The 17648-nt window shown below is 41.5% G+C and overlaps 1 protein-coding gene across 3 annotated transcripts in view; it reads right to left on the bottom strand.

The window, feature by feature from the left end:
• Window positions 1–641: 641 nt before the first annotated feature.
• The window catches only part of FAF1 (Fas associated factor 1), a 520107-nt gene continuing 503100 nt past the window's right edge, over window positions 642–17648 (bottom strand). For all 3 annotated transcript variants that reach the window (XM_047085885.1, XM_047085886.1, XM_047085887.1), the window contains one exon: window positions 642–897. In XM_047085885.1, coding sequence (XP_046941841.1) covers window positions 814–897 — 84 coding nt within the window. In that variant the 3' untranslated portion in view covers window positions 642–813. The remainder of the gene's footprint in view (window positions 898–17648) is intronic.

The raw sequence follows: 17648 nt of genomic DNA, 5'->3' as shown, positions 1-17648 counted from the left end.
TGGTATCTGCCCAAATGCAAACCTAACAGCAGTTCCCCACAGCTGGGCGAGATACCAAAGTCCTGGTACTGGTCCTCTTCACACTATCTCTATATTCACATAATGTGCTTAAACAGTTTCCCATGTTGCATGGGAACAGCAAATACCTCCTAGGTGGAACCTGGAGACCCGAGGGAGCAGCAGTAAATAAGTATCTTGCATACAGGTCGAATGCAGTCCTCAAACACACCTTACATCTTAGTAAAGAAGTCAGAAAGTACCAACAAAGATGATATGCTTTTTTTCCTACAACAATGTTTAATCTCCATGCTGAGAAGTCCCATTTAACTTATTTCCCCCATGCCTTTTAAAATTAGGTGACAGAGTAGAAATCCAGTCATGAAAATAAAAAGGCAGAGGTGGATGAGCCCTGGCTCAATGAGACATATCAAATACATAGCATCCTGGTGTCACAGGGCAGACAGAACTGTCCTAGACAGTGTGGGGAAAAGATGGGCACTCGAGAGGTAAAAATTCTACTTCGTGATCACTCACACTTGAATGGTGCATTAGTCATTGAACAAGGGCGAGGTGAAGGGGATAAGGGAGGGTGGTAGAGTTGTAATTCTCTATGAGGGGTGGGAACATATACTCATGGATGGGAACTTTTAAGTAGCTATGTTTATTATTACTTTTTTCCAGCAATCTTGCAAGAGGCAGAGTGTGACACTGAATTGAGTGAGACGAGCGTGTAGGTGGGTTGGCGAGGAGCCCTTCTCTTGACGCAGGCCTCTGGCTTGTCAAGGAATGGCTGGTTCCACTGCTGGGCTGTGTTTACTCTTTTGCTTCAAGGAAAAGGGTTTCTTGAGGGAACAACTTTACCTCCAATAGTGATTTATTTGGGTCCAGCTGGGTTACCTAAAAAGAAAGAAAATATATTCAAAAGACTGGCACAAGCACTGTTTTCTCCACATGGCATTCAGATCTTGTCTGTGCACCCTGACTCTCAGTCTGCTAAGCAGCGGCATGAACATTTCCAAACCTGTTCTCTTATTTGATCCTCACAATAAACCTATGACGTAGGTGGAGTTATTACCATCTTATAACAGAGGAAACCAGGCTCATAGAGGTCGAATCTCATAGTTGAGTGGAAAAACTAGCATTTGACCACAGGGCAGGCATAGCTTCAGGAGACTGGACCTCTTCCTGGGCAAGTGGAAGGTCCTTTGCCTCCTACATAGCTCAGCTTGACTGACAGGAGCCCCTAAGGAAAGGGTGTTGGCTGAACAGCTGGTTGGCACTCCTGGGAACTTCTGCTTGATTAACTCCCCACAGCATGGAAGGACTTTTCTGCTTGGTGGGAAAAGAGCTAAGCCTTTGGGGCTGATATGGCTAAACCTTCCTGTAGTAAACTGGACAATGTGTATTCTGCCATACCCAAAGATCAATATCCTCCACTGAGGACACTCTCCCTAGGAAGGGATATCAACAATCTCCTTGGTGGGGTGGGAGGATTTTTAGTTTGAAAAAATGAGTCGATGCCACAATAAGACTTTATATTTTAGAAATAAAAAAAAATCATTATTTTATAATATGAACTGTTGGGAGTAAAGCTAGACAAAATCTTGGCTCAGTTGGGATAGGCTAATCATACAGGAACCCTATATTAGGTTTATGACCCCTTAGGCCAGGGCAGGGTGGAGGATTTATGAATCTGAGAGTGAGAGAAAGAAACAAAGTTTTCTTATTTATCAGAAGGGAATATAAATTTTAAAAAGTTAAGAAATAGTAGTGTAGTGGAAGGGACAGTGGGGCTCTGGAACCAGAAAGATTCTGGTTTCGATCACAGCTGTGTTGGCTATTAGCTTTGTGGCTTTGAAGTTAATATGAACCTTGCATGACTGATGTGTGGATTAAATGAGAAAAAAAAATATATAATTAGCACAGTGTCTGGCACAGAGTAGGTGTTCAGTGAAGGCTCCTGTGTATGTGAGTAACCGTAAGGATGGACAGACAGATCAATGGATAGTTCTGAGTGTGTGTGATGGGAGGCCAGGTAGTCTGCTATGTGAGAGACAGGGGCTCTGGGCCAGCAGTCTGCAGAGTGTACAGCATTTGAAGCCAGCAATCTTGTCCTCTGCTCAACTCAAGCCACACCTAATGAGATGGCTCTGCTTGTTTTCTCCTAGCCGAGGGGGATGGGGTCCCTGAGAGGCTTGGTGTCACAAGCAGGCTGGCGAGCTGAAGGAGGAACACGATCTTTGACTGTATCCAGATGGAAACCTGGTATGCCCAGGAGGGTCATTAAGGAGACACAACCACCTCCAGAATCCTCTCTGCTTATACAGACCCCAGAGCAAAGGGGCTCTACTGGTATCTCTTGGGTTCTGGGCAGATGGGCAGGCAAGACAGTGGGGAGGGCCCAGCCTGCTGTCTGTCTTCCAATGCACGGGGGGCAAGCTGCTGGCAAATGTTTACCCACTTCCCCAATTAACATACAATATTGTGCTGTCTTTTGTCAACAGAGCCTCTGCTTCAGACTCGTTGGTATTTTTTGCCCAGCTGCTTTGTCTATTGTTCTTAATTAACATGCCAGAGCTCTTCCGGCATCTTCTACTTTGTTATTTGTAGTTTGTAAATATGATGTTTGTTGGGAGAAACCATAATTATAATAGTGCCAGAACTATGCAGACTGGCAGAAAAATTATGCTATAAAGCAAAACAGGCTGGGAGGCTGCCTGCTCCCTGCTCCCTCCTTGCACCCTGCTTAAGTTGTCAACATGCAAGGTCAGAGGTTCAGAAAACATACCCAGTTTTCTTAGACTCAGTGTCCAAGAAAAGTTAAGGGATTTTCTCTGTTTTTTGGGGTGAGATGGCTGGGGCTTGAAAAGGAGGAAAATAAAGTTTCTCAAATCCTGTTACATGCCAGGGACTTTATATTATCTCATTTAATTCCTGTAACAACCATGCAAGGTGGGTAGAGATGACAAAACTGAGACTCAAAGTTGTAGCCACTTGTTTAAGGCCACATGGTAAGGGTCTGTCTATACAGCATAATGGTTAAAAAGGCTGAAGCAAACTTAGATTCAAATCCTTGCTGTCACTCTACTAGCTATAGACCTTGAAGAAATTATAGAACCAGAGAGCCTAGGTTTTCCCATCTTTAAGATGAGAATAATCAGTTTCGCATTCATAGGTTGGTGTGATGGTTAAATGGAATATTAGTAAAGTGTCTGGTACACTGCCCAAGTCAGTACTTGCTCAGTTGGTGGTAGCCATTACTGGCTGGAATGTTGCCTTGGGGAGGGGTCCTGGTCTAACCTCAGAGCTGGAGCTTTCCCCTGAGGCCTCTTGGGGCCCAGTCTGCACCAGGCTGCCTTCTTATTTCTGCCCTGCTGCCCTTAGGTAATGCCTCAGTATCTGGAGACCCCCTTTGATAGCCTCAGTGGGGCTGTGCTGAACTACTTCACAGCAAACATGGCTATTTGGGGGCTGCTCCTTCTGGTACCCCAGATCAGAAGCACTATTTTTTTCTTTGAAGATCATTTTAGACAGGAATTTTCAAAATGAACAAGGACAACCTCTGCTTCCATTTTTATTTGACTGTCTTGGACAAAAAGACTGTGGGGAACCTAGGGGGATGAGGTTTTCCCCTGCAAGATAGATGGTCCAGTGTTCTGGGTCCCACTTAAGAAGGATGTGGGGGCACCTGGCTGGGTCAGTTGTTGAGTGTCCCCGACTTCGGCTCAGGTCATGATCTCATGATTCTTGAGTTGGAGCTCCACATCGGGCTCACTGCTGTCAGTGCAGACCCTGCTTCAGATCCTTTGTCTCCCACTCTCTGCCCCTCCCCCCTCTTGCACTCTCTCTCACAAAAAAAGAAAACATTAAAAGAAGAAGGAGAAGGAGGAGAAGGGGGAGAAGGAGGAGAAGGAGGAGAAGGAGGAGAAGGGGAAGGGGAAAGGGAAGGAGAAGGAGAAGGAGGAGAAGAAGAAGAAGAAGAAGAAGAAGAAGAAGAAGAAGAAGAAGAAGAAGAAGAAGAATGTAGAGCATGCCAGAAGGGATCTCCAGGCAGGGAAGAGCCTAAAAACCACATTCTCTGAGAAATGGCTGAAGAGTGGGAGAGAGAGGAACTGAGACGTGGTGGTGGTGGTTGCTGCTACAGGGGAAGGGCTACCAAGTAGATCAGATGTGTTATTCGTGTTATTCACTGTGCCAATGGGCAGAGCTTGGACTGGTGGGCTAAAATCGCAGGGGAAGCAGAATTCAGGTGGTCAGAAAGAACTTTTTTTTTAAAATTTTTTTTTTTTTTTTTTTTTTTTTTCAACGTTTATTTATTTTTGGGACAGAGAGAGACAGAGCATGAACGGGGGAGGGGCAGAGAGAGAGGGAGACACAGAATCGGAAACAGGCTCCAGGCTCTGAGCCATCAGCCCAGAGCCCGACGCGGGGCTCGAACCCACGGACCGTGAGATCGTGACCTGGCTGAAGTCGGACGCTTAACCGACTGCGCCACCCAGGCGCCCCAGAAAGAACTTTTTAACAGAGCAGCAGCTGCTGGTGTGCTACTGTGCTACTTTCTTCTTCCTCCTTCTGTTGTTTTCTTCTTGTTCTTCATAACCATCGTCATAGCAGCAACTAGCATTTACTGAGTACCTACAATGTAGCTAGAACCGTGCTAAGTGCTTTATATAGAGTACCTTAACCATTCCTCAAAAAGTCAAATGAAGTAGGTATTATTATTGCCATTTTATAGTTGAAGATACCATGGGTTATCCTGCTCAAGGTACAGACAGAATAAGATCTCACACTCAAGTCTGTCTGACTCCAAAGCTCAAAACCAGAATGCTTCTGACTAACATGTCAATAGGCTGCCTTGTGGAAGTGGAGAAGTAGGGAGGGGAGGGGAGAATGAGTACATTCTCTGTTGACCCTCAAAGCATTCAAATAAGGGTATATTTGAGAAGATCATGAAGATAATAATAATGGCTAACATTTATTAAGCATTCATTTTGTAACGGGTATATTCCAAGCATTTTACATTTATAAGATAACTTAATTCTCATACTAATCTTCTGAAGTAGGTATAATTATTATTCCCATTATACAGATGAGAAAACTGATCCATGGAACACATTAAGTAACTCACCCAAAGTCTCAACGCTATTCAGGAAAGAGCCAGAATGTGAATCTAGCTTTGGAATCCATATGTAGAACCACTAGAATATTCAGCCCGAGGTGTGGCTACGAGTAGGATCCACCCAGACAAAAAAGTTGGATGAGATGGCCCTGAGGTTGTTTCTAACCAAGCTTCCAAGAGAGAAGATCTTCACTTTAAGAATGGCAAAAGATCAAGGGTCAGGAAAAAAAAAAACCCTGAAATGTTTATAAAATACGAATACAAAAACCCAAACTGAGCTTGTGTTCTGCCATTTACTTGGGACTTTACTGAATTATTGACTCTCTAAATCAACAGAGAAACCCACCCTTTGGGACTCCTTGGGAGAAGAGGCGCATTCTCAGATAAGAGATATGGCCTGACTTTGTCTGTTAGAAAAGGAAAGTCAGTCATTTTGACATTTTATTCATTATACTTAGGAAAAGTGAATAATATATATTCTTATTAAATTAATATTTTAGCAATTCATCTTTGTGAAACTTATGTTAGCAAAAATGGAACAAAGCTATTCTTTCCTAGATCAATTTTCTCAGCAGTTTGAACTTTCATATACATCTTATTTCTATTACTTCCCTGGGCCTCAGTTCCTTTTTAAAAAAAGTCTAACATTGCTATTGAGAAAAATGTGAATCAATGTGATAGAATCTCATCCAGGCCACACCAAGTGAGTCCCAGAATGTTAGGGGGAGAAAGTTCCTTAAGTGCCAAAAGTCCAACCCCTTTATTTTCCACAGGTTGCCCACCTGAAGCTCAGAGAGGTCAAGTGACTTGGCCCAGGTCACACAGTTGATAAGAAGCAGAAGTAGTACTCTACCCTAGAATTTCTGACTTCTGTTTTGGGGTTCTTTCTAGCCACAACATTCTGCCTCTCACTTAAAAAAAAAACCGAGCATAAATATACTACTACTACTACATTGGGGGCTACCTCAGAGCAGGAGCTGAGTGATAATAAAATAATAATAGTGGCAATATATGCATAGTACTTTATAGTTTACAACATATTTACACAAACATTGACTCACAATCATATAAGATAGATATTATTATCAGTTCTTGTTATTTTACTTAATTTTGTTAACAAAATTAATGCTTTTATTTTGAAACTTGAATGAAGATAAATTTGAATCTAATATTTTCACATTTAGGAAAAAATGCTAGCTTCAACAAATGTGGCTGGAACAACTTAACACTGACAGGCAAAAAGACTGGATCTAGATGCAAACCTTACATCTTTCCCAAAAAATTAACTCAAAATGGATTATAGACTTAAAGGTAAAACACAACACTAGAAGATATTCCTAGAAGATAACATAGGACAAAACCTAGATGACCTTGGCAATGGCTTTGATTTTTGAGATACATCACCAAAGGCACAATCCACAAAAGAAATAATTGATAAGCTGGACTTCATTAAAATTAAAAACTTCCGTGAAACACACTGTCAAGAGAATAAGAAGACAAACCATAGACTGAGGAAAAATATTTGCAAAAGACACATCTGATAAAGAATGATTATCCAAAATATACAAAGAATTTTTAAAACTCAACAATAAGATGAACAACCCAATTAAAAAATGGGCCAAAGAGCTTAAAGGCACCTCATCAAAGAAGATCTACTACAGATGGCAAATATGAAAAGATGCTCCACCACATCATACGTTATCAGAGAAATTCAAATTAAGATAAAAATGAGGTACCACTACATGCCTATTAGAATCGCCAAAATCCAGAATATTGACAACACTAAATGCTGGTGAGGATGTGAAGCAACAGGAACTCTCATTCATTGCTGGTGGGAATGGAAAATGGCATAGCACTTTGGGAGACATGTGGTTTCTTACAAAACTGACCATATTCTTACTATATAATCCAGTAATTGTACTCCTTGGTATTTACCCAAAAGGAGCTGAAAACATGTCCACACGACAATCTACAAAAGTCTGTACACAGATGTTTATAGCACCTTTATTCACAATTGCCAAAACCTTGGAAGCATCTAAGATATCCTTCAGTAGGTGAACAGATAAATAAATTGTGATACATCCAGACAATGGAATATTATTCAACACTAGAAAAATGAGCTATTAAGCCATGAATAGACATGGAGGAAATCTTAAATGCTAAATCAAAGAAGCCAATCAAAAAGGCTACATACTGTATGATTCCAACTATATGACATTCTGGAAGAAGCAAAACTATGGAGACAGTAGAAAGATCACTAGTTGCCAGAGGTTGGGATGGGTAGAGGGGATGAATAGGCAGAGCACAGAGGATTTTTAGGACAGTAAAAATACTCTGTATGATGCTATAATGATGGTTATATGTCATTATACATTTGTCCAAACCAATAGAATGTATAACACCAACAGTAAACTCTATATAAACTATATACCTCTGAGTGATAATGATGTGTTAATGTAGCCTCATCAGTTGTAACAAATGTACTACTCTGGTAGGGGATGTTGATAACAGAGAATGTTGATAATGGATAATGGGGGAGGATATACATGTAAGGGGGTATATGGGAACTCTCTGTACTTTCTGCTCAGTTTTGTTGTGAACATAAAACTGCTCTAAAATATAAAGTCTTAAAAAAACATGCTAGGTTGCATTTTTTTGAATGTTCCCAATGTATTTTAATAGCTTATGAGGGAAATGCACTGCAGTAGTACTTGAAAACCATGCATTGGGAATTAGCCACATTCTGTAGATTAGGAAATGAGATCCAGACATTGTGTTTGCCTATGATCGCACAGTATAAATGGTAGAGGCAGAACCAGAACCCAAGCCTTCTGACCTGTTTGTTTCCTTATAATTTCCATTATAACTATTCTCCCACCTCCTTCATGTGGTATAACTGTGTTCTCACTCTGTGAGTTACAGCCTTATGGTTCAGTGTGTGGAATGGGGAAACAATAAACCACCAGTGGTTTCTATAATTTATTCTTGCTTTTAGAGTAAAATTTGCATTTCTGAAACTTCCGGCATCTTCAAGGGGAGAAAAGCTCTGTTCTCATATTTTCTGTAGTATTTGGCTGCTCTCCTCTGGGAGACCAATACCACCATTTTCTAGACTGTGTGCTGGCAGCACTGTGTGCAGAGGAGCCTTGCACAGCCTGATCCCCAGGAGCAGTCCCTTTGCTACACTGGCAGAAAGTTCACAATCTTTCTGTAGCCCACACAGACAGCAAACAGTAGAATCTCATCCATACCCCTTCTTCCTTCTCCTCCCTCCCACAGATGTGAAAGACAACCAGGTCCCATCCTCTACATTAGAAAGACAGACAGACACATGACCACACAGCCTCTGCAAGCACTCACTCACCTTTCAGCCCTCAGCAAGCTCTCTCTCCTCCACATTCCTCTGTACTGACCGCCATGGCTGTATATTTATAATGGTGTCAGGATGTAATGGGCCAGGATGTACAGGTTCCAGTTCTGGCTCTAGTGGTGGGACTTTGGACAAATCACTTTTCTTCTCTAAGTTTTAATTTTTGCATTTAAAAAAAAATGTGGGGGGGGCAGTGTAATGATTCATTGAGGTCAACTGGGCTGCAGTTGAGCTTTGGAAACAAACATGTGGGTTCAAATTCCAGCTCTTGGCCATGCTCTAAGATGCTTAGAGATCCAGTTTCCTTCTCTATTGGGTGAAAGCATTGTTGTAGGGATTAAAATAACTATCATAGAGCCTCACACATGGAAGCAACTATAATTTAATATCTTTTTTATATCTTAGTAGATGTCATTTGTGTGGTGCGAACTCCCCAATGATCTAGGGAGGGAGACTTGGGTTGGATTCCTTTGCTAAAACCTCCTCTCTGATGACCATCAATAAGTTACTTAATTTTCTGGTTCATTGTTTATTTATAATAGTGAGACATTTTTGCCACCCAGCATTGTTGTGAAGATTATAAGATGAAGCTTATAATCATGAAGCATTTATTTCATACTCCTGCTTCCACACAGAGGGACTCTGGGATGCTCTCCCCATTTCTCACACAGGGTGAGAGGAGATCTACCTGTTTGGTGAAGATGGGAGAAGAATCTAAACTCAGCCCCTTCCTTTCCCTTTTCTGGAGCCAAACCTGCTCTCCTGTTACAAGGGGCCTGCACTGACCAGTTGTATACCCAGGACTGTGTGGGCAAGTCTGTCTCATTTAGGGACAAAGAATGTATCAGTAAGACCCCTGGCTGCAGATCCCAAGCCACAATCTCTGATCAACATGTTCAGTAACAAAGGTGATATTTGTATTCCCCCCGAGTCCTACTCTTTCTGTTGGTCTTATGTCTTTCAATTAGTCTTGGACAAGTGAAGTGAAGGGATATTATTTAAATGGCACTTAAAACCCCAAATGCCCCCACAACACTGAACAGGGGCTTAACAGTTATGATTGATGTAACTTGATGTAAGGGTCATAACTCTTTTTTTCTCAAAGTCTATTCTGCTTTGGTTAGAAGATGAGAGCAACCTAGTCAGGGCATTAATCAATTCTAAATTGCCACAAAAAAAAAGCCTATTCTTAAAGACATGCTTTTTTTTTTTTTATTAAAAGTTTATTTATGGGGTGCCTGGGTGGCGCAGTCGGTTAAGCGTCCGACTTCAGCCAGGTCACGATCTCACGGTCTGTGAGTTTGAGCCCCGCGTCGGGCTCTGGGCTGATGGCTCGGAGCCTGGAGCCTGTTTCCGATTCTGTGTCTCCCTCTCTCTCTGCCCCTCCCCCGTTCATGCTCTGTCTCTGTCCCAAAAATAAATAAAAACGTTGAAAAAAAAATTAAAAAAAAAGTTTATTTATTATTTTGAGAGAGAGAGCACCCCCACAAGTTGGGGAGGGGCAGAGAGAGAATCCAAGCAGACTTTGAGCTGTCAGCACGGAGTCTGACATGGGGTTTGGGGCTCTATCTCATGAACTATGAAATCATGACCTGAGCTGAAATCAAGAGTTGGACACTTAATTGACTGAGCCAGGTGCCCCAAAGACATGCTTCTTAAAACAAGTTATCTGAGGGGTGCTTGGGTGGCTCAGTTGGTTAAGCGTCTGACTTCAGCTCAGGTCATGATCTCGCGGTCTGTGAGTTCGAGCCCCGTGTCAGGCTCTGTGCTGACAGCTCAGCTCAGAGTCTGGAGCCTGCTTCAGATTCTGTGTCTCCCTCTCTCTGCTCCTTACCTGCTCACTCTCTCTCTCTCTCTCTCTCTCAAAAATAAATAAACATTAAAGAAAATTAAAAAAAAAAACAAGTTATCTGAACACAAAATGAATGTGCTGACAAACTTCCTTCTGAAGAATGTGTACATAACACACTTCAAATCCTGAGCTCTTTCTGCTCTAGGAGGCAGCACAAAGACTGCTTACGTAAGTTTCCAAATTAAAGTGAAGCTGAATATATATATATATATCTGCTTTTGGTTCTGTTCAAAATTAGCATTTACTTTGAACATGAGAGAACAACTAATCTTTTGGTATAAGTAATCCATTCTGTTAGTTACTCCATTAAAAAAACGCACATTAAATACTACAAGTTTAAAAAATAATTACTAACATCATCATTAATAGTTACCATTTATTTGGCATTTTATAAGTGCCACATGCTATACTAGTTGCTTTATATATTATCTAATTAAATTGTCATAATAATCCTAAGAGGTAAGTACTCCTATTATTCCCATTTTATAGATGAATTCTTTGAGGTCAAAAATGGTTAGGGGATTTGCCCAGGATTACACAGGTAGAAAAGATAAGGCTAGAATTTGCACCCAGTTTTGTGAACTTCCAGCTTATATCAGATGCATCCCCCTTCATCATGTCTTATCCTACTTCTAAACAGGGAACAGGTAATGTGACTAACTGGCTTTCCTTTGAGCATAAAGAAAGCAGGCCTCTGCAACTTCATCACAGCCCGTTTTTCCTGTTGTGGTATGAGCTTTGTTCTTCCCCACAGGAACACAGGCTGTTTTTTGTTACTGTCAATGTGGTCTTAATAGCTAATTGTCCATTTTCTTTAACTACCTTCTGATGAGTTGGGAATCCCTAAAAAGAAAGGCCAGTTATACCCACAAAGTATCAGAGGGAGAACTTAAGACCTGATCGATCTACTGGTCATATGCTGATCAGGGTGTGAAAAGACTTTGGTAACTGTAAAGTCTTTTGCAAACATAAGACTTTTTGTAAAGTCTGATGCAAACCCATCATCATCATCATCACCAAGCAGGACAATGCCAGTTTTCACTCATAGCAACTTCTCTTCTATATTTGCTGAAGGTGGTAATGCAACCCTAAAAGGAAAATTCAGTCTGGAAGGGTGCCACTACGGGACTACTCTATAGCTTATTTCCATCCCAGCTTCCTGTGTAGTTTCTAGACCAACATGTCATCTTCTTGCATCACAGGTAAGAAGTAGCACTGGGACAAGACTTTCCAGAAAACAATGACAGATCTCCTCTTTCCATTATTAAACTGTGGTAGAATAACTGGTGTGCTACAGAGTGAGGTTGGGTGGGCTTCTGCAGCTGCAAAGAATAGGGTCCTACAAGACATTTTATTTCCTTGACTTTTTTTTTTTTAAGATGGGAAGAAGGGAGAATGAAAGAAAAGGTAAAGGAAGAACAAAGGGAGAGAAGACTAAAGTGGCAAAGGGATAAAAATTGTATCTTATAGGCTGCCCTATCTGTTCTTTGTTTTATCACATTATAATAATGGTAACAGTTAACCATTTATTGGGAGCTTACTAGGTGCTAACTGTTCTAAATGGTTTACACTATACAACCCTGTGAGGGAGGTGCTATTACTTCCACTTTAAAAATGAGAAATAGAAGCTCAGACAATTATATAACCTGCCTAAGACTGAACAGGCAGGAAGAGGCAGAATAAGGATCTAAAACTAGGTCTGGCTCCAAAGTCTGTGTTCTTAACCATCACACCAGATAGTATTAGTATTGCAGTCATACACTAGACTATTTATTTCTAAGTCTTGTACTTAGAAGGACCATCCTTTTCATGTAACTGAAGCACGTATCTCCCCAAAACAGAGTGTACTACTATGTCAGGCAATGGGAAAATATCACTATCTAGCTCCTCAATTATCACAAACCCAGTGATTGTTAGATCTGGAAGGGATTCTTAAGTTTATTTATTTACTGAGAGAGACAGAGACAGACAGACAGACAGACAGACAGAGAATCCTAAATAGGTTCTATGCTGTCAGTGCAAAGACCGATGTGGGGTTCAATCTCATGAACTGTGAGATCATGACCTAAGCTGAAATCAGGAGTCGGACACTTAACTGACTGAGCCACCCAGGTGCCCCTGGAAGTTTAAAAAAAATTTTTTTTTAAATGTTTATTTATTTTTGAGAGAGACAGAGACAGAATGCAAGTGGGTAGGAGCAGAGAGAGAGGGAGACACAGAAGCAGAAGCAGGCTCCAGGCTCTGAGCTGTCAGCACAGAGCCCGACATGGGGCTCAAACTCACAAGCTGTGAGGTCATGACCTTAGCCAAAGTCGGATGCTCCACCGACTGAGCCACCCAGGCACACCTGGAGGGTGTTTTTATCTCTGTAACAGATGAGGACAGACAAGTCCAGTGAGGGAAAAGAATTTACCCTAGATTACTTAGCATTCATGGCAGATGTGGGACCAAATCTAGATTCTTCATTCCCACTCTGTGCTTTTAGACAGGCTGTTAATGAGGACACAGGCTCTAAAGTGTTGCTAATGTCAAAATGGCCTCAAACTTGGCGCATTGTCAGGGAGACCCTGAACACCAAATGAAAGATGTGACCCTCTCCTTGCACTGGTATCCCTGGTGGTGGCTCTGGTCACTATATTATTAAACAATGATGTTAGTTTAATATCATCTAGTGGGGAAAGCCCAGAGGGAATAGAGGGGCTTCTATCAAGATGGGTAGGGTGGGGGTGGGAAGGAAAGCCTCTTTAGTCTAGAAACAGAAGATCCTAGTGTACAGAGTGAACATAAAAAGCAAAAAAATAATAAAATAGTAGAGAACATAAAGAGAATGAGAACAGGCATGTGTCCTCATTCTGGGAAGGGGTTCCCAAGATTAGTCCCTCTTGGGCTCTAGAAGACATGATTTCAAGTAAATAAAAGAAGACCTACTTTATAGAATGGTTTGCAAGCTCACTGTCCCTGAAAGCCTAATAAATAGGGCATAGGTAAATTCACAAATGAGGATTCTATAGTGTGGCAAGAGAAATAAAGTGCAGATCAGCTCCAGTGCTGTGGCAGGTTATAGGTGTGCCAGGATACTAGCCTTCTCATCCCTTAGGGCAACCAGAATCCTCAGGGCTGGGTTGCCTCTAACCCTGAGCAACTTAGTGTGGTTACCCCAAAGAGGCATACAAACGTTTTCAATGTGTGCAATGATTTGTAAAAGGCTAGAAGCACTGGTCTAGGGGACATGCCTCACTTTCAGAGGCTGATATCATGGAAGGCAGCCAGGTCCTTATATAAAAGGTTCCTAGGAGGCCTCTGATAAAAGATTGGTCTACAAAGCAACCACTATGCTTGTAGAGAAACCTGTTAACTGGACAGGTTCAGAACTGTTACCTCAGCTTAAAAACCTGAGAAACCCTGATTATTATCTGCCCTATAGTTTCACCACTAGGCATGGACTAAGTGCTAATTAGGGAGGCAGTAAGAATTCTAGTTCTGCATGTATGCTCTTGACCAAGTCATTGAACCTCCAGAAGACCCAAATTTCTCATCTGTGAGCTGGTGACAACATCACTCAATACCTAATAGGTTCTAACAGACTATTTCCCTCCGTGTCTTTATTTCACACTGTCACTTGAGAGAGTTGAACAAAATGTCTGATCCTGCCTCTCTTCTTAAATTTCTTACATGATTCCTTACTACAACAGGATAGTCCCCTTTTGCTTTGGCCACATTTTCCCAATTTCCCAATGGATGGTGTTTCTGGCAAGGCTCATAGCATATCCATAATGGAAGAGATATGATTGGAAAGACAGTTTGGAGATAGATCATGAAGGGTTTGAATGTCTTATTAGGTTTAAACTTTTGAAAAAAACTTTTCTCCCTGGCTTCAGAGGGATCTGGAGGGGCATGCTCGATGTGCTCTTCAGGCAGAGTGGCTAGGGAGAAAGTGAACATTTTGAATGCATTTTAGTACTCAAGCAGGGCCACGCGAGCTGGTGTGTGCGTAAGTCTGCACGCAAACACTGCTCAAGAGCTGGAGCTTTGAACAGGAGTTAAAAGAGTTGAGTCCCTAACGACATACAAAAGACTTGCCGGTGTGATTTATTCTGATGTATTTACTTATCCAATTACCAAAACAGCAGGAGATCATTAAATTTTCTAGTTACCAGATGCAGCACGTTCAATATCTTAAATGTTACCAAGGCTCTCTCTGAGCTATTTTGATATTACATTTCATCTGCCCAAAAGCTTATGAAACTGGAAGGCAAGAATCATGAACAGAACAGGTGTTTTCTTTGAAGGTTGGTCCAGCAGGCGCCTGTACAATACCAAACTTATACCAGAAACTCCCAAACTCTCTCCTGGACTTAAGGAAAAGTACCATGATGGGTAACAAAAGTATTTAGGAAAGAAGATGCTAAGGAAATAGTACTTGAAGGTGGCTGCAGATATGCATTTTACCTAGTCTGGTTTTCTTCATGCTCATTTCCTGTCAGTTCAGTCCGTATGTCCACAGAAGGTCAGGGTTCAGAGTAGAGGAGAACAGAAGGTACCAAGCATGCTTTGAGAGACTGCAAACCTGGCTCCTAACTCTAGTACACTGCTTCTAACTACCTGTGTGATCTTGGGCAAGTCACTGTTCCTCCTCTGAGTTTCCTTCTGTTAAATAAGGATGTTGCATCTGATGCACCACTTCTACACCTGCTGTGAGCATCTACACAGCTTGTTTTCCACTGTACTTTACACAAATGTCTCCTGGATAAGATTGAGCAACTTAAAGACAGGAACTGTGTGTTTCTGTTTTCTGTATTTCCAGCTTCCTGCAAGGAACCTGGTATATTATTTGTTCTCAATAAATGATCAAACCAAAGAGGTACATCATGGAACACTGAAAAACACAGATAGCAAGCCTTTATTAACAACATTTGTAAAGTTAAGTGGCAAAATAGATGTTTATTCTATTTTATTTTGAAAAAAAAAATGCATCAAATAAGTGGTATCTGGGCTTAAATGTTATGAAAGGGTGGTGGTGGCCTGGCCTCAACATTCTTTCTCTAAATACTGTCCTCTCACAGACCTTATGCTTTAGCCAATTAGAGCAGTTTGTTATTCCCTAAATATATCTGGTGCTAAATATATCTGGTTCTCCACTCTGAACCTTTGCTTGTGTTGTTTCCTCTATGTTATTTCCTCTACTGGAATGTCCTTCCTCCCCAGTTCCATCTGTTGAAAACTTATATACATCCTTCAAGGTTCATCTTAAATGCTACTTTATCTATAAAACCAGGCCCTAGTGACAGAGCCTAACTTAATCTCATTCTCTAGTTCCTTGTAACAGAGGTAATCATAAGTGGCATCTTCTCCCATTCACTGGGCCATGGCTTCTGGAACACAGGGACCACATATGTTCATTGTGGTCTCTCCCTCAAGTACCTATTCTGCACATGTAGCCCACGTTTGCTACACTAATACCTCTGTTTCAGCTCATGCTCCTCAGACAAGGTGGTTGCCAATGTCTGTTGGCAGACTTAAGGGGAGTGTTTAAACTGAAATGTAGACACTGGCAATGCCAACCTTGTCCTTTGCTAAACCAGCCTTTGACCAGGCAAAGCTACCCATTTATGGAGGAGGCTCTAGCTCAAAGGATCAGCTACAGTCTCACACTGAGTTATCTGTCTTTGTGCCTCTCAGGTTTGTCTAGGAGTCTATCTCTCCAGTTGGGTTGAATTCTGAGGGCTTAAATGAGGTCTCACTGGCTGTCTACCTCAGGGCCTAGTGTATTGCTGGAAACAGTGTGAGTTCAATAAATGTTTGTTGAAAGACTGACCTATTGAATGACTGAATAGAGGCTCCCCACTCTTCCCTGGAGTCTCCACCAATCCAAAGAAAGGGAGTCAAGAGGAGCTGTATTCCCAGGTCCCTTCTGTACCTTCCTCCTAGCCTCACTCTGACAGCAGGCAAAGCTTGTCAGTAATACCATTAACAGATCATCCTAGCAGGCCCCTGGCTGTGGACTCTCTCTGGCCCTTGCTTTAGTCCTGCTGCACAGACATAGAGACTGACAGTAAGTTTGCATCAGTTGCCCTTTCGGAAGGGATAGATTTTTCCTTGTCTATTTAAAATGCTGTTGGAATTGGCTAATTAGAAGGATTTAAAAAATCTTAATACTCTAAACAGAGAAAACTGGTTCTGAATTATTAAGCAACATTTTCAGTGCATCTGAATAACCTTAAGTGACTTAGCTGCCACCTGATCCTAAGCTCTGGCTCAGATAAATAAATGTGAAATATTGTCAAAGCTCCAGCTTATAGAACCCTCCAGCTACAGTAAATAAAAGCTTAAGTCCCCATAAACTGCCTGGGACAGAGACATTCTCATATAAAAGGAGAGAAGATGATCTTAAATAAAGCTAATATGATCAGAAAGCCAATGGTTTTGTTCTAGTTTTTAGAATAGAGTTGTCAACAGGGCAGGTATTATCTATATCTGGGTCATTTAATCAGAGAATCACATAGTATCAGAGCTGAAAGATTAAGAAAGCACTTAATCTCTTCATATTTCAGATGAAGAAAGTAAGACCCAGAGAAGTACATACCTTGCTTGAAATCACAACAAATGGCTGAAAGAACTAAAATTCTGTCCCGGACATCTGGCTCCCAGCTTAGTTCCCTTCCTAGTCTATCATACTCTTCTGAGAACATACTGTCAAAATGAGAGGCTGACAACTGGCTGTTAAAAAAACACCTGAAAATTTTAACCAGAGGGGTGACTTCTAGAGCTTAAATTCTAGAGTCTCCATGGTTTCCCCCCAAACACTTTGGAGTTCTCTTCCATGACTATGCAGGGGGAGGGGGGAGAGACATGGAATGAGGAAGGGAAGGAGGGAAACCCTAATTAAGTGAGGGTGAATGTGACTATATTGTGGTCCTCTCTTGCTTATCCTCAAGCTGCGAGGATATCCTGAGTTTCTGCCTGGTGAAGATGGAAAATACTAAAGCAAAAACCAAATAAAAACAGTGGATGCGTGAATGGGCAGGAATACTTTATTTCTTTTCATTTATTTACTAAACAAATATTTCCTGAATGTTTACTACAATGTCAGAATCCACGCTAGGCACTGGGATACAACAGTGAACAAGACACTATTTCTGTCCTCAGGGAATGTAGAATCTAGGACAGGATGCAGACAAGAAATTGGCCCACTACAATTCAGAACAGTAAAGGGCTATGACAGGGAAGAGGCTCAGCAGGGGAGCACGAGGAAGGTAAACCTCAGTCCTAGGGTGTCAGTTTATTTCTCTTTCCTCCTTGATGCATTC

Source organism: Lynx rufus, unplaced genomic scaffold (assembly GCF_022079265.1).
Source record: "Lynx rufus isolate CCGP_SWC_20201006 ecotype Redwood Valley unplaced genomic scaffold, mLynRuf1.p SCAF_2, whole genome shotgun sequence".
Taxonomy (NCBI): Eukaryota; Metazoa; Chordata; class Mammalia; order Carnivora; family Felidae; genus Lynx; species Lynx rufus.
This window is presented reverse-complemented; position numbering and strand designations above follow the sequence as displayed.